Below are 22,491 nucleotides of genomic sequence, written 5' to 3'. Positions count from 1 at the left end.
TGCAATTATTTTAAATAAAAGAATAAATTTCAATACAGCTGGACTTGGACTCTCAAGATTTTTGCCTCTCTCGCAGTCTTCCAGCAAGCTCCTGGAATTGACTCATTGCCTGGGTGACTTATTTGAAACAGAATATGTCTCTTTTTGCTAGAGGCCTAATAGTGTACTTTATTTTCGATCATTTCTTTAAAGTAGCTCCTATTGGGGAAAAAAATTTTCTCGCTTAAAGTGACAAGAGGCACACACTTCTCCCATGTTTGCACCTGCACAGGTGGACATGAGCACATACACACACACACAAAACGTGTGCACAGGAGCAGTTACACGTTCATATGCGGAGAGACACTTGCAAAAGCGCTGCTTGATCACTAATTTAGAGGTTCTGCTTAATGCACAGGCATTTTATCCGAATTTCCTTTGCTGGAAAAAGCTCAGGAATCTAGTTGGGTCCCACCACAGCCACTCACACTGTTGAGGAAAGGCCTGGCGAAACTATGGCTTAGCCTTCACACCAAGGCCAACCAGTTTGGAGCTAAGTTTGGAGCTAGCCTCTCTCAGGTGCCCTGGAGAGGTTCCTTCCCCATCTCTGGGAGCCAAAGTGGGAGTGAGCTATATAGTCCCTGAGGACTGCTAGGTAGGAAAGGAGACCTCTGGTCCTGCTCGGTCCTCGAGCCTGACACCCATAGCCTGAAAGTAAGAGGAAGTCAGAGGCTTGCTATAGGGAAAAGTTCCCGAAGCCCAGCTGGAACCAGGACCAAGGGAGCTAGCGCCCTCGTCCTGCCCCGGGCTACCTGCGCACACTTGAATTGTTTCTAAGGATTACTGTCTGCTTGTTTTGACCGTGTGGATGTCAGTGAAGCTAGATTTTTCTGTCTTGGTTGATGTGGTGAATACAGATCTCCCAAGTTCTGAAGTTTGTTGTGCCTCTAGCTACAGGGGAAAAGGCAGAAGAAGTGAATAGTTCAGAAAAGCAGATTTGGAGCTGTATGGTCCAAAGAAAAAGCTAAGGTCTTGATCAGGTTTCTCAATCAGTGTGAAACCGACAGTCTTCGCGTGTGGAAAAGGCATGTTTTCTTTTCGTTGGTTTTTGTTTTTCAATTTTCTAGGGACCAGCCTCCTGGAACATCCTGTCCGAGTGGGCCCAATGGTTCCAGCGACTCCATTCTGGGCCATGGTACTTCTAAATCCCCAAGGCTGGAGGGTGTTTTGGAGGAACTGTGGGTCACAGCTCCGGCTCGGGGAGAGCTGGACCTGGGACCCAGCGCTCTAATCACGCTTGCAGCTGCTTAGAGGGCCGAGGGGCTGGAGCTTCCCAGCTTTGGGCATACACCCTGGTTAGTTCACTTCAGCTAACATCTTTCCCGCCCAAACTCTCAAGGCAGCTTGTGCTTGCAATGCCATTTTTAACCTCCAACAAACTTTACAAGTATGATTTTATTTATTTATTTTTGGACAAAATATCAGCCTGACACAGTTAAACTTGGGTCCCCAGATAGCTCCAAAAACAGTGGTACAGCCTCTCTTTTGTGAATTCAACTCCAAAAACAGTGACAGAGCCATTCTTTTGTGAATTCAACTCCAAAACAGTGACACAGCCTTTCTTTTGTGAATTCAAAACATCTTCCAATTGAATCCATTTCTCAAGTATCTAAAAGAAGCATCCACCGCAGGGATATTGCTAAGTCTTTCAGGGTTTGGAGGCTGGGGGGTGGGGGGAAGGAGTGTTTGGAAGGCCCGCGGGAGTCTCTGATGGCCTCCAGCGCGGTCCTGCTCCGACTGTGCTGACCAGCATTGAAGGAACTGCGAGCTTCCCCAGCTACGGTAAAATACCGAAAAAAAAAAAAAAGATTGGTCCCAGTTGTACCAAGACAGAAGAAAACAAACAAACAAGAACCCCTCATTTGTCACGCATTTTATACCAATGGTTAAGAGGACTATGGAATCTCCGTACAATATAATTGTTTTATTCTACAGAGAAATATTCTACCAAAAAAAATTTTTTTTGTTAACCCCAGAGAAAAGTTTAGGTGGAAGTCTAAAGCAAACTGCACGTACATATTTGTTGTCACTCAATTAAAAAGTGTTGTTTTCAATGTATCTTAAAGAAACATATTGTAAAATCCTGATACAAATGTGGTAAATTGGGGAAATGAGAAGCTATTGTAAATCACTGACTTAAAAAAGCCTGCAATTGAGTCTTAAAATTTATTTTACTTTCTCTGTGCCTCTGATCATATAAAATAGTATTTATCGAAATGAAAAAAAATCTTCTGGAAGATTTCAGGGGAGCGTTCGAGTTGCTTATACAAGTGAAAACATACAGTTAAAATCTCACAACCTTGCTTTAAAGTAACTACAACTCTTTGAAAGAAAAGGGAGTCTCCAGAAAAAGACATGGCTTTTCCAATTAGTTTATACGAAACTTAACATATCTATATTTTGTTTCGCAATATAAAGACTGTAAATATTTTGAACCCGTTTTTCCTGCGTAAAATCCACAGGGTAAAATTTAAACTTATTGCCACGCTTGGTGCTACTAAACATGGGAATGTTTAAATGGGACTACCGATTTGAAGGACGTGAATTCTCACCACCTCCACAAACATTCTACGTTGTGGCAATCGATGTGGCTGTGGGACTGGTGATTTAAGGTTCTATGAACCTTTGATATGCTCACTTGGTGCTTTTCTCTGTTTAAAGCTAAGGGTTTCCGTCCTCCCAGGTCCAAGGGAGAGAAGAAGCTGGAAAGTTCGGGCTGGACTGGTCTCGTAGGCGGTGGCGAGACCAACTGGGTTCCGAGAGCGGCTGGCAAGCCCAAGCCAGATGGCGGCGCTTTGCGCTCCGGACGTTTTCTTCTTCTTTTTTTCTTTTTTCCTTTCCAACCTTCTAAGGAAGTGGGCGCGGGTTGCGCAGAGCCGGCGCCTTCCGATTGGCCAGCCATCTGGATGATTGACAATTCTCTGGGCTCCGCCCCTCTCCGCTTTATTGACACTAATGAGCAAGTTCTTCCCACCGCTCTCCTGCTTGGAAGTGCTGACAGATCAAGGCAACAAATTTCAATTACAATCCCTAATTTGTGTCCGCAGAGTGTTTTTTTTTCTTTCTCATGTTAGTCCTTCCTGGCGCATCAGTCGAGGCAGATCTTGGAGCAGTCGGAGGACGTGCAGGGGGTGGGAGCGAAGGAGTGCCGCAGTGAGAGCGCGCCAGAGCCCGGGGAAGGAAACTTGGCGGTCTCATCCCTGGTTCTTCGGATCCCAACGCAAGCCAGAAAGAGGAAGCGCCACAGTTGTTTTTGCCCGCGGCTGGGGGAAGGGGGCAGATCTCGGGAGGCCCCGAGAGTTGTTCAGTTGTTGGGGGGGCCCGGAGAGCGCGCGCGCGTGTGTGTGCCCGCGTGGGTGTATATGAGAGAGGGGCGGGCGGGCGCCGGGCGGCGGGGATGGCCGAGAAGCGGAGGGGCTCTCCGTGCAGCATGCTCAGCCTCAAGGCGCACGCTTTCTCCGTGGAGGCGCTGATCGGCGCCGAGAAGCAGCAACAGCTCCAAAAGAAGCGGCGAAAGCTAGGCGGGGAAGAGGCAGCCGGGGCCGCGGACGACGGAGGAGGCTGCAGCCGCACGAGCGGCGCGGCCGAAAAGAGTTCCTTGGAGGGAGATGAGGGAGCCGCGCACCCGCCACCACCAGCCGGGGCGGCGTCGGGCCCGGCCCGGAGCTGCGCCGACCTGGAGCGGAGCTGTGGCTCCGGAGGAGCCGCGGGTGAGTGGCCCCTTCCCGCCCGGGTCAGCACGGCTCGGCGAACCTGAGCTTCTGCGCGTCTGTGGGCGCGGGTGCGCCCCGGGCCCCGGGTCCTCCAGCGGCCGACACCGCTCGAACTTCTAACGCCTGGGTCCGGGGGAGATCCGGCGCTTGGCTCTCGGTACAACCAGGTCACCCGACTGATGCCTAAGATGAGTTCCAGCCTCGCCTAGGAAGCTGCCGTCGTCCCACCGGGCGCCCGCGCCCTCGGCGGGCTGCGGCTAGTCGCGGAACCGGGCGGGGCGGATGTGCTTTCCCCATCTGCTTCCCTGGGGGGTTGCGACCCAGGGGTGCTGTTTTCACTTTACTGATTTTTTTTAAAGCGCAGGGCTGGGTTGGGGTGACAGGCCACGGCCTGGCCTAACCTCCCTTCCTCCCCCCGAAACCGGAGTGCAGGCCCTAGACCGGGTGTGCAAGCGAGCTAGGGAGGACGGCGTATTTGCACACGTCGTTTCCTTCCAGATTCCCCCCAGCGACTCCCGCGATGGCGGGTGGGCATGGCCCGTGCCTCTTTGCCCGCTTCTAGCTGCTCTGATGATAGAATTAAAGAGCCTGGGGTAGCGAGAGCTAGGTCTGAAGAAGTTTCTAGAAAATGCATCAGGCCGGGCCAGCGGTGCCTCAGATGCCTGTCGAGAGAGGGGTCCACGACTCGGGGCCTGGGGCGCACCCGGGGGCGTGCGCCACCCAGAGTCGCAGCGTGCCCGGGGGTCTTGGCCTGCGGACACGCGTCTCCCGGCGCTGAGAAGCCCGAGGCGGCTGTGGGGTGGGGCGGACGTGGCCCGTGTGTCTCCCCGGGTCTGAGGACACGGGGGCCGGGCAGGCCGCATTCAGTGTCTGGAGCCCCTGGGCAGAAAGGGCCTGGCCGTCTGGAGGCCCGGAAAACTGTGACAGCGTCCCCCCGGCTCCCAGCCCTTTCCTTCTCCGTTGCCGGTCGCAGACAAGGTCTCCCCGGCTGTCCTCCCTTGGGGAGCCCTCACCGGTGCCCCATCTCTCCCTTTGCTGTCCAGGAGGCGTTGAGGACGGCTTCCTGCAAGGCGCTTCCCCACTGGCTTCTCCGGGAGGCTCCCCTAAAGCGTCCCCGACGCCCGCCCTGGCCCGGCCGGGGACCCCGCTGCCCTCCCCGCAGGCCCCCAGGGTAGATCTGCAAGGAGCTGAACTCTGGAAGCGCTTTCACGAGATTGGGACGGAGATGATCATCACCAAAGCCGGCAGGTATGGTGGAGCCACCACGCTGACTCTGTGGAGGACCCGGGCCAGCCCCAGCCCACTCCTCGGTTGGAAGCGCTGGGAGCTTTTTCTTCCGAGGGAGAGGAACTGGTCCCGGCACCTCGCTTTTAAAGGCTGGCAGGAGTGTGGTTCTGAGGGGCTCAGGCAGGCAGTGGTCTCCCGGTGGCTGCAGTTTAGAATTCGAAGGAGTCCGAGATACAAGATCAGTTCTTCAGGTTGTAGCTACCTGTTCTGAAACTAGAGGATAGATTCGTCCCTCCTCATATTTTTTGGAAGTTAAGTCTCCAGGCTGGTCCTTTATCATATTTCCGGACGCTTCAAGAACACGAAATATTACGCTGTTTTCATATACTAGGATGAAAAGTAGCGGTAACTTTTCATTAAGACGCATGTTTGATCGTCTATAGTTGTACGAATAATGACTCTGATTTTTAAAAATCATCCTGTTTATAGATTTACAGCTAAACGGTTAATTTTTTTCCTACCTTAAATCCAATCTGTTTGCTTAAATTTGGTGAAGAATGCTAAATATATACATATCGTTTTGCTTTTTTGAAGTATGAAACTTGCACATCCATCACTTATTAAAATAAATGAATTTGTTGGTCACATCGTATTAATTTGAGGTAGGAACATTTACATTTTAAAATTTTCAGTTCATTTAGTGCAAGGAGATCTATGAATAATGTTTCCTTAAACGGAACTTTAAAAAGCACACGCAACTCTTTCAGGGAGTACACATGGTAAAAACCTGCATAGCAAAAAAGTATCCAAATTTATTAGAAATTACAAAACCATTTTATTGAATCCATATGGTACCGTCTACATTTTCACCGAGCTTTTATTAATGATCCAAATTTGGTCTTCAACAACACAAAGCAAGAGTTGTCTTATAAAGGATATAGTTAAACACCTTTATTCTTTATCCTACAGGTGCACTGAAGTAACACTACAACAGCCAATGTATTAAACTGTTTTCATGCTTAATCATGGACTTCCCCCCCATGTGTGGTCTTTAATAACACTGTTGTTATAGAAAAAATTGGTAAATAACTACTGAACATTGTGCTATTTGGTTAAATTAACCAAAGTTAGATTCGCTGGAAGGATCTTAGATATACGTCATTGAAAGAACATTTAAAAAGAGTAAACGTCTGTATTTTTATATACAATAATTTGCCTCGTCTGTGTTTTTTATATACAATAATTTGCCTTAGGTGGTCATTTTCTTTTGAAGGGATAGGCACATTTATTTTGCATTTCCTTTGATACGCATCTCAGGGAAGCAAAGAGAAAAAAGATTTTCATTTGCTTTCATTACCAACGTTTCAAATAACCATGGTAAAAAAAAAGAAACATTTTTTGAGGTAGGGTGGGGGAAGGATTTGGTAAATATACATTGTGTTTAGTTTCTGTTTTCAATAAAGAAGTTTTACTATACCTTTCAAATTTAGAGCAAGTTTTGCACTTCACCTTCACCATGCTGCAGACAGGAAGTCCTGTCTCAATAAAGAACATATTGTTTGGTTATAGCATGGCACATTGGCTCCTTGTGGTTTTTTTTATAACCCTTTTAAAATTTCACATCATAAGATATTTTATCACCTTTCAGAAATTTGAAAATTCTATTCCTACCATGTGGTTATTTTAATATTTGTATTTATTAAAGTAAATGTGCTTATTGATTTTGTTTAAGAAATGGTTTCTAGAATGTCATTATTTCTGAAATGTGCAATTCTTTTATTTTTAGCTCTAGTGACACTTCAGTAAACATGGACCACATGTGCACAGTGTACAACAAATTGCATTAAATAATACTTCAGTTTGATATGATCTATGTTCTGGCACTTTATATTACCAAAATGGATGCAATAAATTTTCTACATTTAGAATACAGATTAGAGAGATATCTTTGCTATATATGTTCTTTATTCTTAATCACAAACAAAAGCAAAATCAAACCCTCTTCTTCTCTCTTCCCTTATGAACAGGCGAATGTTTCCTGCAATGAGAGTGAAGATCTCAGGATTAGATCCTCACCAGCAGTATTATATTGCCATGGATATTGTGCCTGTGGATAATAAACGATACAGGTACAGTGATTGGATACAGGATAAGAAAACACTAGGATTTTGCACTTAGTGACTGTTTTATCTGTATTTCCCCCCTACACTCCTCTAACCTGTAGATTTTCCAGATCCCTGGGTTCCAGCAGCCCAGATGGTTCCTTCTACAGCAAACATGGGAAGTTGTTTTTGTTTTCTATTTTTTTCACTTTTAATTGATGCAGAAATGTCTTTAATCTTTGAGATTTTTAAAAGGCTCATTTGGTGTAGCTAAGCCAAACTTATCTTTTGTGCTAATTCACGTTTCAGTTCCAGTTTTGAGAGGAAACGGTGTGTCGTTTATAGAGACCCATTCTAGTAAATAAAATGTACATTCTTCATGGTTTTCATCTTCACATTAGTTTCCTTTGTCTTGTTACATGTAAAATCATTAAAAGCATTTCCCCTTTAAACTGAGAAAATTGTTTATGTACAAGTTAGAAAACTAGTATGTCTTAATTCATTGTGATATTAAGGTATCTCTGAACTGGTAATGAACTGTTACTCTTGGATTTTTTTTTTGGTTGGAAGTTAAGAATTGTTTTATAGAAATTTTATAATATTCAGGTTTAGAAAGAATTATTAATTAAACATGAGGTAAACTGTGAAAGGATATGTGTTTTTCATTTTCAAGCCAAACTTTGCTCTCTCACTTCTGCATAAAGCAAATCACGAAGTTTGAATGACAGTGCTTTTTTATTTTTCTGATACTTAAGTGCTACAGTTTTTAAAAGGAAGTCTTGAATTTAATGTTTTCTCTCTCTCTCCCTCTTGTTTCTCTCTCTGTCATAAATATACAATGAACAGTGTAGAGTAAGTTTTTAAACAAAAACAGATTTTGAGTCACTTAAATTTTTGAGTTTTTTTTCTGTGAAGCTGGCACTGGTTTATAGTTTTTAAAGTGCACAGATTTTAATTTGAATGTAGACTTTTGAAATACTACCAAAATGAGTAATAAAAATTGAATTTTATTTGTCATTTTATATAAGGTATATCACTTATTTTAATTAATTATTTAGACATTTTGCTAAAGTTATTTACTGCCTAACAGAAACTGGAAAGCATTGATTTATTAAATATACATGATTTAAAAGTCATACTGTTATTTGTGTTTGATATTGAGAAAAATAATGTAATTCTCTTTTAAATATTATTGTTGTTATGAGGTGGTGTTCAGTGAGGTTATAGTTACATAAGTCAGATAAAGAGTACATTTCTTTATAGACAGTGTTACCCCTTCCCTCACTTTCTCCCAGTTTTTCCATCCGATCTTCATCCACAAATTGTGTAAGTCATTTTCAACATATTGTCTAGTGAGCACCAATACTGCATTTGTTCACCCTTTGTCTCCCCATATCTGTGGTCCTGTACTTTTTCATGGAGCTGGAAATCATTCTTTTCTGAGTTTTAATCTTGTTTCTTCTTTTAAATCTCTTTTTATAAAATTTCACTACTTTATTTTACTAAACCAATTTTTACGTACTCTCACAAGGAATAAATAAACATTGATTTGAGAAAGTAAGAAAAATTTATACATCAGTATTTAAATGCTAGATTTTAAAAATCAAATTGTAAAACATAAATTTGCTTTCACTTATGTTGCATCTTAAAATTTTATTAATATTTGTATTTAAAATGCTTTGCAAAGAATGTGTAAATCTAGCATTTGTTTTCTTAGTGGATGTGTAGTTTTGAACTGTTCAATATGCATAATTTTGCAGTTTTGACTGAATACATAACTATTTTGGTAGTAATCAAATTCATATAAAAGTATAGCTTTCTAAACTTTTGACAATCTCAAACAATGGTATTTGATCACGTTAAAAATTATTGCCAATTGTAATGTAAAATTAATGTTTGTAAAAGTCCATTGCTAGAAACTTATTTGTTAAAAATTACAGAATACTAATTAAAGGAAAATTCTTAAACATTTGTGGTAGATTCTATTTTCCTTAAGAAAAGGAATTAAATATCAGCATATTTGACTCAAGAGAACCGGATGGTAGTTGAAGCAAAGAGGCTTGCTTTATGTTTGTTTCATGCTATTTACAAAAAAAAAAATCTGTATACTACACAAGTAGAATTTTTAAAGACTATTGACGAGTTATTGCTATAAAATCATATGCAATGTTTAACACACAAATGGTAGAAAATATCTAGGAGTATTTATTGTTTTCTTCTCTCTCCCCCCGCCTCTCCTCTTTTTTTTTTTTGTTGTTGTACCAGGGTTTAAACTTAGGCTTTGCTATTCAGGCCATACCTGAGCCAGACCTCCAGATCAGAGATCCTAGTTTTTGACTAACATTAATAAATTATCATCTTATTGTAGTTAGATTTTCAGATATCACTTATTACTTGGAACTTTGTAATTTAACTGTTTTGTTACTATTCAGTTTATTTGACATAAAAATAAAAGAATGGGATATTTTTCTCTTAATTAGAAAAGTAATATTAAACCCAGCCACTTGGGGCTCATGCTGGTAATCCTAGCTGCTCAGGAGGTCTGAGATCTGAGAATTGTGGTTCAAAGTTAGCTCAGGCTGAAAGAGACAGACTTTTTTTTTTTTAGTCTGGCATGTGACTTGAATATTTAGGGCCTGGGCACTGTCCTTAAGCATTATTATTATTATTCTTTTTTCTCAGGGCTAGCTCTCTACCACTTTGAGGCATAGCACCACTTCAGGTTTTCTGGTGGTCAATTGGAGATGAGAGTCTCCTGGACTTTCTTATCCAGGGGGCTTCAAAGGTGATCAGCCTGATTAGCTAGGATTACAGACATGAGCCACCAGCAGTTAGCAAGTTTCTGAGACTTTTATCTACAATTAATGGTCAAAAAGCCAAAAGTGGAGTTGTGGCTCAAATGATAGAGTTCCAGACTTGAGTGATAAACTAAGGGACAGCACACAGCCCTGAGTTCAAGACTCAGTAGTGGCAAAAAAACAAAATAAATAAAAATAAGAATGAAAAGAAAAAGGAAAGCAACACTAATTAAATTTGCTATCATTTTCAAAGGGTGATTTGTACTTTAATTAGTGGTGTTGGAAAAGTATTTTCAAAAAGTTTCTTACAAGAGTAAAGCAAAATAGATTAATAGTAGCTTATATTTCTATAATTATTCAAAAACTTTAAATTAAACTGAATTGTCTTATTCTCAGCTTATAGTGTTAGAGCATTAGGAAAAAATTCTAAGTAATATAAGATAAAACTTTTTTCCCTATAAAAGCATGAAAATGTCCTCTTCTCTGCCTCATCAGCCTGCATATAATCTAAAATGGGTGATCTTCAAGGAAATTGAATATGTTAAGATACACCTTTCAAATGTTTTAGATTTTCTTACAAGTAGGCTTGCCGATTTCATATCTTTTTCATATCAATTGAGTATTAAGGTAAAAAAGAGAAAATACAGATGGCAATGCTAATGTAAGTATCATTCCTTAGAATTAAGATACTTGCTTCCCAGGAGGATAATGCACATACTTTTTCACTAAGTCCTTAGTATCTTATTTACCCTGTGCTGTCAGTAGACCCCCACTATTGCAGAAACATTGAAAAGTGCTTAAAGGCTTATTTCAAGTGTAAAGAGAAAACCAGTGTATTTTAGACTTCTTTTAAAAAGGGTTCACATTGTGTCTGATGCTAGTAAGTTGGAAAGTCCAGAAAAAGGATAGTACATATTCTGAGAATCTTTGCTTTGCTTTCTAGGTATGTTTATCACAGCTCTAAATGGATGGTGGCAGGTAATGCCGACTCCCCCGTACCACCCAGGGTGTATATTCATCCAGACTCACCTGCCTCTGGGGAGACTTGGATGAGACAAGTGATCAGTTTTGATAAGCTGAAGCTCACCAACAATGAACTCGATGACCAAGGCCATGTGAGTACAGCACCCCTCTAATACACTACCATTAAGATGGCACAGATGTCTGGGACACTTCTGAGATCACACTGTTGCTTTCTTGTTGATCAGCACGTACAATACATCCTGATCATCAAGGTTGTATTTGCATTAAAGACTATGCTGAACTATCCTATGAAGCAATTAATAGGTTAAAGTTTTATTTTGCATTAATGTTGGATGGAAGAGCACAAGGCAGGGATCTTTTTTTTTAACTAGAACATTTGTGTCAGATCCCATGAGGTGCTAATTATTATACTCTAAAAATGCTTGGGAGTTGGGTAAACAGGGGTAATGATTTATTGTATTCTCTGGGCATCTAGCTCCTTTTCCCAGCTGAGACTCATGCTTCTCAGTAATGACCTGAGCTTAGGCTGTGTGTTCCATCTGCAAGCTCCCAATTGTTTTGTAATGACATCTAATGTGTCCAAGTGTTGTTACAACAATAATTCCTTTTATTCCTAAAACTGCTCAAATCTGATACTAAAGTCCAAGTTCAGCCATTCAAACAATGTTATTATTTTTAACATTTTATTAATAATAAAATTTTGCATAGTGCTGTTGTTGTTGTTAGTCATTGGCTTGAACTCAGGTCCTGGGCACCATCTCTGAGCTTTTTGCTCAAGGCCTAGTGCTCTACCATTTTGAGTCACAGTGCTCTCTTCAAGCATATTGCTTTTAGGTGAGGTTTCTGCTTTAGTATTTTAATAAATAACTAGCTATATGCTGATTTCCATAGTGTGTTAAAGTTTTTGTTGTTTGAGAGTTTTGATTGAAACAGGGCTGAAATATCTTTTGCTTTTTAAAATAAATTAATTAATTGTGCTGATTTTGGAGCTTGAACTCAAAGCCTTAACAGTCTTACTTTGCTTTTTGCTCAATGCTGGTGCTCAGACCATTCAAACCTCATCTGCACTCTTAGCTTTTAATGGTTAATTGAGTTGCTTGAACCTTGATCCTAAGACTTCAGCTTCTTAGCTAGGATTATAGATATGAAGGACCTTTTAAATACCTGTTAAAGAAAACAACGTACCCAAAAGGGCTACCAATTTATTTGTTCATTTCTTAAAGAGGTGACGTGAACTGTTTGTAATTTTTTTTTTTTTTTTTGGTCATGTTGGGATTCGACATCACACTTGCTCTATTATTTGACCCAGCCATGAGTAAATTTTTATAAACAAAGGTATATCATGAGAGTATCTTAAGTACTTTACCTTGAAGAAGACCTTTGACTACTTAATTTTGACTGGAACACAAATGCAAGGTCTAGATTTTTTAATTAATTAATTAACTTATTCTTTGCCAGTCCTAAGGCTTGAACTCAGGGCTTGGGCACTGTCCCTGAGCTTCTTTTGCTCAAGGCTAGCACTCTACCACTTGAGTCACTGTTTCACTTCCTTCTTTTTCTGTTTATGTGGTACTGAGGAATAGAACCCAGGGCTTCATGCACGTTAGGCAAGCACTCTACCGCTAAGCCACATTCTGAGCCCCAAAGTCTAGATTGTTAAGCTACATCTAATAAAATTTCATATAAGATTACCTTGGTTTAATTGTTACCTTTTATAATTTTTTAAAATGTTCAGAATACTAGTGCTTGAACTCAGACCCTTTCACTTGGTAGCCAGTGACCTGAGCCTAGACTTCTGTTGTATCTCTATGTTTATTTTTATAGTCTCATGTACTCAAATTATAACAATTACTTTTTCGCTTCGATTCACTGAGAGAACACTGGTTTCTCCTTTCTTATTGAGGGCTGATTGAAATGTTGGAGTTATTCTTTTTTTAATAGGAAATTTTAGATTAAATTCCACTTGGAATTGCTTATTTACAAAAAATATAGTATGCCTGTAATTACAGCTACTCAGGAGGCTGAGATCTGAGGATTATAGTGTGATCTCTTTACCGTTAGACCAGGCAGTAAAGTTAATTATTTCTAGTTAACCGCCAAAAAGCTGCAAGTGGAGCTGGGGCTCAATGGTAGAGTGCTAGTCTTGAGCAAAAAAGCTCAAAAAGAGCATTCATGCCATGAGTTTTAGCCCTCGGCTAAAACCATTATATATTTATGCATAATACAGTTTAAGAATACAGCTTTAAAATATACATTGGCATGAAATTATTACATGGCATTTGTTTAAAACATAGAAGTACAGTTACAAATTGAAAGTTAATTGCTTATGCAGTTACAAAGTGAAAGTTAATTGCTTGAACCTAATGAAAATATATTACTATTAGGAAAATCAGAAATAGCAGAAAATAAGCAAAATCTAGACAACAAAAATCCAGACAAAGGTGAACATTTTCTCTTCAGATTGTGACAGATGCGTTAGTCTAGTAAAGGGATGTAATTCATATGGGGAACGAGGAGGGCTATTTTTGTGCCAACTGGAAGCAAAGAAATGAAATGCTTTTGTGAATGTAAAAATGTATCGATCAGTTGATACCAGAGAAGAATATAAAAGGGGAAAAGGCTCCTTTCCATTGTTTATTAAAACAAAATATTTTTGTAAACTTTGTAAAATGTGATCTAACCGAGATGAAAAGAGAAGGAAAGGTGCACAAATTCCCATGTCCTGGGCAGGATCTTATTTCAGCAAGAAAGATGGGGAAAGCTTAGACTCGTCTGTTGTGTTTATTTAGTTTGATGGCCCTAAATGGACTGTATCAGAGATTAGGAATTTCTTTGTAACTCTGTTGTTTGTGACAACATCTAAGAGGACATATTACCATTGTGATGGGACTTTCTAATTCAACCACCTCTTTCCTGACAGAGACCTCTCAGGGACTTACCTCTTTGCTATCCTTCAATCTCCTAACTAGAGAAAGTTACTGTAGCCTGTAATAAAAATTGTGGACTCAATCCTACTTCTGTGGTTTATGTCTGTAAGCTTAGCTACTCAAGAGGCGAGATCTGTTGATTGCAGTTCCAAGTCAACTCATATAGATATCTGAGAGACTCTAAATCCAGTATATCCAGTTAATCAGCAAAAAGCTGAAAGTGGGGGCATGTTTTAAGTGGCAGGAGTGAAGACGTTGAGCTGGAATGTGAGGCTGGGAGTTCAAGCCCTAGTGCTGGCACAAGAAAAACAATTATGGGCTCTACTGAGAAATCATTTTTGAAAGTGTTTTCCTACAATTTTGTCCTCTCAGTTCTCGTTTAACTGTGTTAAAGGTGTGGGAGTGGGTAGCATTGTGATTGGAAAATTTCATGTTGACCTGCGACTTGATTTTATATTTTGTTTATTATTTTTCATTTATGGGAAAATGTTTTTTTGGGGGTGAGGTTAGGTGTTTTTTCTTGCAGGGAGAGCAGAATTGGAGACTGAATTTAGGGTCTTTCACTTGCAATGCAAATGCTCTGCCACTTGAGTTATGCCTCCACCCCCTTCTCCTGTTGGTTATTTTCAAGGTAGTGTCTCACTTGATGTCTAGACTATACTAGGCTGAGTTTCTCCTACTAGTCCCTCCCTATGTTGCTGGGTTAACAGGCACATTTGTTGAGATGGAGTCTCAATGACTTTTATGCCCAAGTTGCTTTCAAACTGAGTTCCCCTGATCTCTGCTAGGTCTACAGGCTCCAGCAACCACACTTAGTTTCTATTTTTTAATTATTTTATTAGCATATATTATATTGTACAATATGAGGGGTTTCATTGTGACATTTTCATACTGAGTGTAATGTACTTTGATAATATTTCCTTCTTTTTATTCTGTCTCCTCCCACAAACCTTTATACAAAACTTTTTCCTTGCAATGCTTTTTTAAAAAATTGAGTAAGAAAGTGATTGAAAAGATTAACTATTTTTCAGGCTAGATATAGATCTCCTAGATCCATGTGAGACAGAGATGATGTGCCATTATGTTTGTTTCCAAAGACTATTGTTCAGAAATGTGTACTGGAGAAAATACAGAGTAGACCTGTCCTCTATCTTTGAAATTTGTGAAAGCATTCGCCTCAGCGATCTGATCTTGATCATTGCAGAATGTATAGCCAACTCTATGCTAGCAATTTATAGTAATTCACTGGGCAGCATTATGATTGGAAAACTTCATGTAGACCCTGGTACTTGATTTTATTATTTTTTATTTACAGGGAAGTTTTTTTTGTCCTCTGAATGACAGCATTTATAGATAAGAGCATCTCCCTGCAAGAGCATTTACAAGGAAATGATGAACCTTGAGCCTCAGCAGCACTTGCACCCACAGTACTAGAAGGGAGCCTTGCTAGTTAGCCACACTCATTTCCAATTTCAAGAGTGGTTGCCAGCGTCCTTTGAAACAAAAATGCAAACTGATGGAAGTAACTTGCAATGGCTTAGAAATATAGCACATTTATTCTACTTTGGGGAAGTTACTGGGCCTGTCACTTCTAATCTTTCAGGCTTGGTTTTCTCATGTGTTATACTGGAATCTTAAAACTTTTGAGTGAATCAGGGCAGCTGATAAACTAGAAAGTTTGCATCTACAGATGCTTTATATGCAATATCACACATAAAGCAAAAACAAGCTACTATACTAAAAAGCAAGAAGTTAAGTCTTTTCTGTTCCTTATAACAGTCCTTTGCTTGACTTATCCCAACATGTGAATTTAGGTCATCTGGAGGCAAGAAACAGCTGCCTGTTGGTCAAACCTCAGGTATTTTCAACACATCTAATTAGAAATAAATAATGCTGGTCTTAGATCTAGCTTTTACTTTATCTTACTTGTGATACTAGGGATCTAGCCCAGGGCAAGGGTTCTACATTGAGCTACACCCCTAGACCCTCAAATCTAGTCTTCAAAGTAGAAAAATGTGGTAAAACACTTTGTTCTTTTCTACATATGTCATTGTGACTATGCTACTCAGTAGCATTGAATGAAAGAAAAAAAGAACAGCATTACTTAAACAGAACAAAGAATATAGATCATGGATATCAGAATTATTATTTTCAGCTGTGCATGTTATTATCATTGTGGTCAATGATAAATAAAGCCAATGATTCTCCATATCTGCATGTTTTATGAAATATACAAATTGGCTATTCATTATTTTAAGTTTGATAATTCATTAAAAATCAAATATTACTAATTGTACTAAAATTGTACTCATTACTTTATGAAATTGTAACCCATCTGCATAACACCTTACTGCGAATAAAATTATATTGATAAAAGTATTAGTGTCATATAAAGAACTGAATCTTGTTCAGCAGTATCTGAAACATTCTAGTGATACAGTATATTATTGTAGAAATACTGAAAATCAATTTTTTAGGATTTCTTTTTTATTAGTACACATTATATGAGAGGAAGTGTTTATATGCATATTTCCTATGTTTTTCAATCAATCTGACCTTCTTATCACTCTCCCTTTCTCCTCTACCTAGAACAATTGAAATTTGTGTTTTATTTTCATACATTCAAACCATCTACTTCCATCTTATTTGTGCTTTTTATTCTTCTTGTTAGCCTAGCCTTCTCTCATTAGTACCCCTCTACCTTAAAAAAATCTTTAGACTACTATTGCAGTTATTCCCTAATAGACATAGGCATACATCAGCTAGTTCTGCATTATACTCCACTGTGCCCAGCCTAAAGTTATTTCTCAGGATAAAAATATAAAATTAAAATGCATATAACTATTTGGAGACATTACCGTGAATACCCATTCTTCATAAAATAAAAATCTACTTTTTGTTGACTAGTAAACAGAAAACCCAAATAAAATTTTTTCCCCTCATTTCAAGTCAGTTCATTCTAGTGCTCTGAAATATGCTATGTATTAAATTTGTGATAGGTCAAGTGGCTTCTCTTCAGTTTTTCTTCTGCTCTGCAATTCATTTTTTTAAAGGAATGGGGACTATGGGAGTTTATAGATGCTATTATTTGATTTGCTTATCGGCAAAACTTTGTCCCTTAGCTTGAGAAGAGGGAGAGGCCAAGTGTTCTCTCAAACTTTGATACCAATTTTCTAAAGAGGGATTAATTAGGAAATGAAAACAGAGGGCAAAGGCTGAATTAGCATGAACAATTATTGGTACAAAATATATCTTGTGCTGTTTTCTGTTCATACTTAAAATGATTTGCTGAAGTAAAAACTTACTATAATAAAATTTGGAAAAATAATCATATAATTCTATCATAGATTTTCACATGGTGACTGAGACACAAGTTTGGCCTTAATTAACTGCCTGTATAGGTTGTGAACTATCTTTTTGGTTCATTTGCTGGGCTTGGCCAGCTATGCGATGTAAGATGTGAGAAAACTGGTTGGGGGCTAAGTGAGCTGGCCTTCAGATTGAGGATGTAGAAATCCCTTTTTCTGTAGACCTTAGCTTCTCCATTTGTAATTTGGGGTAAGAATGCCAGTTTTATGAGACTTAGAAATGTAAACATTATTATCATCTTGCATTTTGGAAAAGGAAAGGGACACAGACATATCCCTAGAGAACAGGGAGCAGACCTCTACTTCCTCCCTGGATGCTCTCCTTCCACAGCAGAACTTAAAGAAAGCTCCTGGCTGAGGGCTGGCTCAGGCCTATAATCCTAGCTACTTGGAAGGCTGACTTCTGCCAAAAAGCCAAAAATGGGGTTTTCACTTAAAAGTGGTAGAGAACTATCCTTGAGCACAAAAGCTCCGGGACAGTGCCCAGGCCTTGAGTTCAAGCCCCTGGGTAAAAAAGTAACTGGAAGATATTTTTCAACACTGCTGAGATATTGGAATTTCAAGCATATAAACTTAGTATTTGATTAGTAGAAAAAAGCCACTAGCAATCATATACTGAGGAAGGAAGAGAAAAAGACATTCTGTGTTCACTGAAAATCTGTTTAGAAAATGCTTATGGTTATAATTAATTGTTAGCATTAAATTTTGATTTGCTTTCACCTGACTTACAGCAAGACATATGCTATGACCTAGTGCAAGGCAAACATAAAGCTAACAAAATGTTTTTTTAAATACCACTTATCTTACCACAAGCATCACACTCTACTTTAAGCCTTATAATTTTACTTATTTAAAAAAATTGATTCAAACCTTTAAATTGATTTCATAAGTCCTTCATGCATCATTGAAATTTTGCTCTTAGGCCTAGAAAGAAAGAGGTTTTCATAAAGATTGTTCAAGTGTGTGTGTGTGTGTGTGTGTGTGTGTGTGTGTGTGTGTGTACACACAGGTGATGATGAGGATTATTGCCCCTTCATACCTTTTCCTCATTGTTTTACTTCCATCTTTGGAAACATGACTATTAGATTTGTTATCCAGGAATTTCTTCTACTGTCAGAAAGAAAACTTTCCATGCAAAAAAATGTGACTACAGTGTTACTAGCAGAGGCTACAGACACCTTCTGTGTGTCAGCAAACACTCTCCAGACATAGGACTGTTTGAGTTTGGATTGACTGAAGGTTCTGAATTTAACATATTACACTGCCCACCTCCAGAACATGAAGTAAATCAACCACCAACTTTGTAGTATCTAAAAACCTGACTTTAAATCGAATATCTCAGGAATGTTAGAGATTTGTTATTTAAAGTAATTTCAGAAACCTGAATTTAGAACTCCAGCAGCAAATAGATAATACCACTGGGTGAACCTATTTTATCCCCTCTGCCTGCTTCAGCCTTAAAAGCATTAAAACATAAAAAGAAGGGAAATAAAACACCTTTAGTCACAGATTTTTAAAAATAATCACTGTTCAGACCTTTGTACGAGTCCTTTCAACTCTATTTTAATGTAGTCATGATGTATTTGTAAACTTGTCTGGGTCCTATTTATTTTTTATTTTATGATTAAAAAGAAATGTTTAATTATGTGGTTGAAAAATTCCCGAATAGTGTATTAGCAACAGCTCAGTACTACTACCTATAATGTGAATGTTCTTTTATCTAACTCACGTTGGGCATATATACATGGCTTTTTACTTACAACAATTAAAAAGTTATATGCTACACATTTTCACGACTTCTGAATTTGATCAATTTTAAAAGAGTGAAAGTTTTTACTAGAAAAATGTTAAACTGGATCATGGATTCCCACAGCAAAATCTGAAAGGGCAGCTTTTCCTATCCTCCAGTCTGAGTTTTGAAGAAGCCTTACCAAGTTAGAGGATGGATATTGTGCTCTTCTGGCAAATCAGAGACTCTGCAAGCCACATACAAGGCAGATACTAACGTGTCTTTAAATTTAGCTTTGCCCTTGAGTGGACTTGTACGGTCACACATAAAAGATGAATTCCCTGTGAAGAAATCCATAAAGCAGCATTTATTTTTGAAAGATCTATTTGATAGTATTTAAATGATTTAAATCTTTTTTTCTTTCATTGTTTTTAAATGCATGATTCAATTTGACTGGTAAGTACAATTTTTATAAATTTGGTCTTGTGTTTTCAGCAACAAAAATTAGCATTGAAGTCCCATGATTGTAGCCAAAGTTTCATTAAAATAGTGGGTTTTTTTGTTTCATATTTTTACAAACAACCTCTTAGTCCTCTCTCACAGTTTTGATGTATTTTATTAAAGTAGTGCTTCTGGCCAGGCACTGGAGGGGGGGGGATTCAGATTTATAGCTCTAATTATGCAGGAGGTTGACATCCAGAGGATCACTATTAAAGGCCAACCCTGGTTGAAAAGTCTAAGGGACTCCCATTTCCAGTTACTAAAAAGCCTGTCAAGAAGGCATGGCTCAAGTAGTAGTGTATCAGCCAAATAAGCAATATTTCAAAGCCTAGAGTTTCACACCTTTGATACTGGAGAAAGGGAGAAGGTACTTTGCAAAAGTTCAGTTCCAGCAGAAACTTATTTTGCATGGTAAATATCTAGTTATACTATGAAGATTAGGGAGAGGTTCCTGATTAAATCTGAGTTTTCTTTCCTTGATACAGATTATCCTTCATTCTATGCACAAATACCAACCTCGAGTACACGTGATCCGTAAAGACTGTGGAGATGATCTTTCTCCCATTAAGCCTGTTCCATCGGGCGAGGGAGTGAAGGTGTTCTCCTTCCCAGAAACTGTCTTCACCACTGTCACCGCCTACCAGAATCAGCAGGTATTGTTTCCAGGGACCTTTCTATACTTTTCAGGTGTGAATGGAAAGCTAGTGCTCATTATCTCTGTATCTAAATGTTAAGAATTATTATTTAGGGCTGGGAAGGTGGCTCAGTGGAAGAGCGCTTGCCTTGAATGCCTGAGGCCCTGGGTTTGATTCCTCAGCACCACATAAGCAAAAAGAAAAAAGCCGGAAGTGGCGCTGTGGCTAAAGTAGTAGAGCGCTAGCCTTGAGCTGAAGAGCTGAGGGACAGTGCCCAGGCCCAGAGTTCAGGTCCCACAACCGGACCCAAACAAAAAAAAGAATTATTATTTATCATTTATCATATGTAACATCCAGGATGTGTGTGTTTGTGTGTATACAAAAACAATTCTTTATCCATCATTCCCAAAATACTGCTGTGATGTCTTATGGCTGACAGAATTTGTTTACTTTGTATTCCAAGAGACAGTAATTAAAACTAGAAAACATGTCTATTGTGAGATGGGAGTTATACCATAATAGCATGTGATTTGGTTTTAAAACTGTAACCAGTGAATTATGAGAACTATATTAGCATTTATCTTAAAGCCAGGGCATTGTCCCTGAGCTTCTTTTGCTCAAGGCTAGTGTTTTACCACTTGAAACACAGCTCCACTTCTGGCTTTTTCTGTTTGTTTGTTTTATTCCTTTTAGTGATTAATTGGAGATAAGTCTCACCGGCTTTTCTGCCCAGGCTGGCTTTGAGCTACAATCCTCAGATATCAGCCTCCTGAGTAGCTAGAATTATAAGTATGAGCCACAGATGCCTGGATTTTATGTCCAACCCCCACCCCCATTTTTTAAAAGTACTAAAATAACTTTTTCTTGTGAGCCATGCTTTAAGATGTGATGGAAATTGTTTGTGTTACCGTCGGAGACCAGCAATTGTGAAGGAATCCTTTCTTAGAGTTAGAAATAAGTTGACAAGTAAAATATTTCTTTTCTATGTTAGTAAATAGTTGTACTTCTTTAAGGCTCTTTTATATGAAGTTGAATTGAAAGCACATATTTAATCCATGGAATTCTAGCCAGTTTTCAAAAGAAAGCTCTATGGTGAGGACTGAAATGTTCTGTCTTAGGTTTATTACTGTTGAATTTTAGTGGTTAGACCAATTGTCTTAGGTTTCCTCTTCTTTTTACTTTTGTGTATATTGCAGTTAACATTTTTTTCTCTATCAGTGTGGTATCTGCTGTTTGTAAGTTATGGGATATGAGAATCTATCCTATGTAATAACTTTAAAGAGTCTCTTCTCATCCTGTAGAGACAGTCCCATAAGTAAAGCCACTCTTCCATATAGTCCTTAGGAAGGAATGTGAAGAATAAACTGTAGAAGGTCTAGAGAAATGTAGGCTGATATTCTTAAAAAACATTGCAGTCAATATGACTGTTACAAAATGTTGTTGCATGAAGAGAATATAGTGTAGACTTTTAGTATGGTTTTAATCAACTTAGTTAATCACCTGTCTCCCTCATTGTTATGCTATGTGTATTTTCCCCACCATCAGTAATATACTAGGCCTAATGCACTGAATTCTTGGCACATATTAGTGTTTTATATCTGTTACAGACACTAGCAAGTTAATTAAGAGAGTGAAGAAATTAGGAAATTGATAACAATAAAGCATGATCAATTCACTTATTACCCAGATACTATCTTTAAAAACTTGGGGAAAATTGGTAAAGATCACCTGGTTGTAAACAGCCTGTACTCTGCAGCCTGGTTCTCATAGCATTTCTTTTGGCTAGTATCCATTTGACCTTAGGAAGGTCACTTTTAAAGCCTCATTTTAAAAGAAAACAAGGGAGTGATAGTCATGCACATAATTCTAAGTAAATGATAGGCATAAAAATTAGTATAGTATAATTTAATGTTCATTTAATACATGTGGTGATGTTAGTATGAGATATATTTCTGATGGCAATTAAGATATATCTCTGTTTAGACAGGCACTGTTATATATTCTTTACTCTTCTATAAACATTTTAAGTTGTTTAGTATTATTTGAATATCACTGAATTCAACAGAGAATTGAGTTGTAATGAAAAATTCCCTTCAATGAGAGGATGGCCGACATAGTGAATTAATTAGCAAAATCATTATATTCTTTATAATGTAGTTCAAGATGATGTCATATGGAGCACATGTGTCTCAAATGTTGTAAGTCTGATTGGAGGATGACTGGGAGTGTGCACAGCAGGCTAAGGAAACTCCAGAGAGGGCTGCCTTCTTTGCGGTGTTGCTATATGGCACATCTCATCCTTAGCCAAGATATAAATATATTCATTATATCTAATATATGTCTGAGTCAAGCAGAAAAGGTCAGATAAGTTGATGTCAGGGAAATGAACCCTAAGATATGTATTCAAATTTTTTTTCTTTCATGCGATTGTTTCTAACACATTTACAAGATTATTTCTTTGTTGCTTT

At 38.8% G+C, this 22,491-nt stretch overlaps 1 protein-coding gene across 1 annotated transcript in view; it reads left to right on the top strand.

Annotated features, from left to right (window-relative positions):
* The first annotated feature begins 3,387 nt into the window (after positions 1–3,387).
* Positions 3,388–22,491, top strand: part of Tbx18 (T-box 18) — a 29,622-nt gene continuing 10,518 nt past the window's right edge. Inside the window, exons 1-5 of the mRNA XM_013032856.1 lie at positions 3,388–3,749; positions 4,796–5,000; positions 7,007–7,108; positions 10,823–10,994; positions 19,874–20,041. Of these exons, the coding sequence (XP_012888310.1) occupies positions 3,437–3,749; positions 4,796–5,000; positions 7,007–7,108; positions 10,823–10,994; positions 19,874–20,041 (960 nt within the window). The 5' untranslated portion in view covers positions 3,388–3,436. The remainder of the gene's footprint in view (positions 3,750–4,795; positions 5,001–7,006; positions 7,109–10,822; positions 10,995–19,873; positions 20,042–22,491) is intronic.

This window comes from Dipodomys ordii, unplaced genomic scaffold (assembly GCF_000151885.1).
Source record: "Dipodomys ordii isolate 6190 unplaced genomic scaffold, Dord_2.0 Scaffold158, whole genome shotgun sequence".
Classification (NCBI taxonomy): Eukaryota; Metazoa; Chordata; class Mammalia; order Rodentia; family Heteromyidae; genus Dipodomys; species Dipodomys ordii.
Note: the sequence above shows the minus strand (reverse complement) of the source record. Positions and strands in the feature narration are given on the sequence as shown.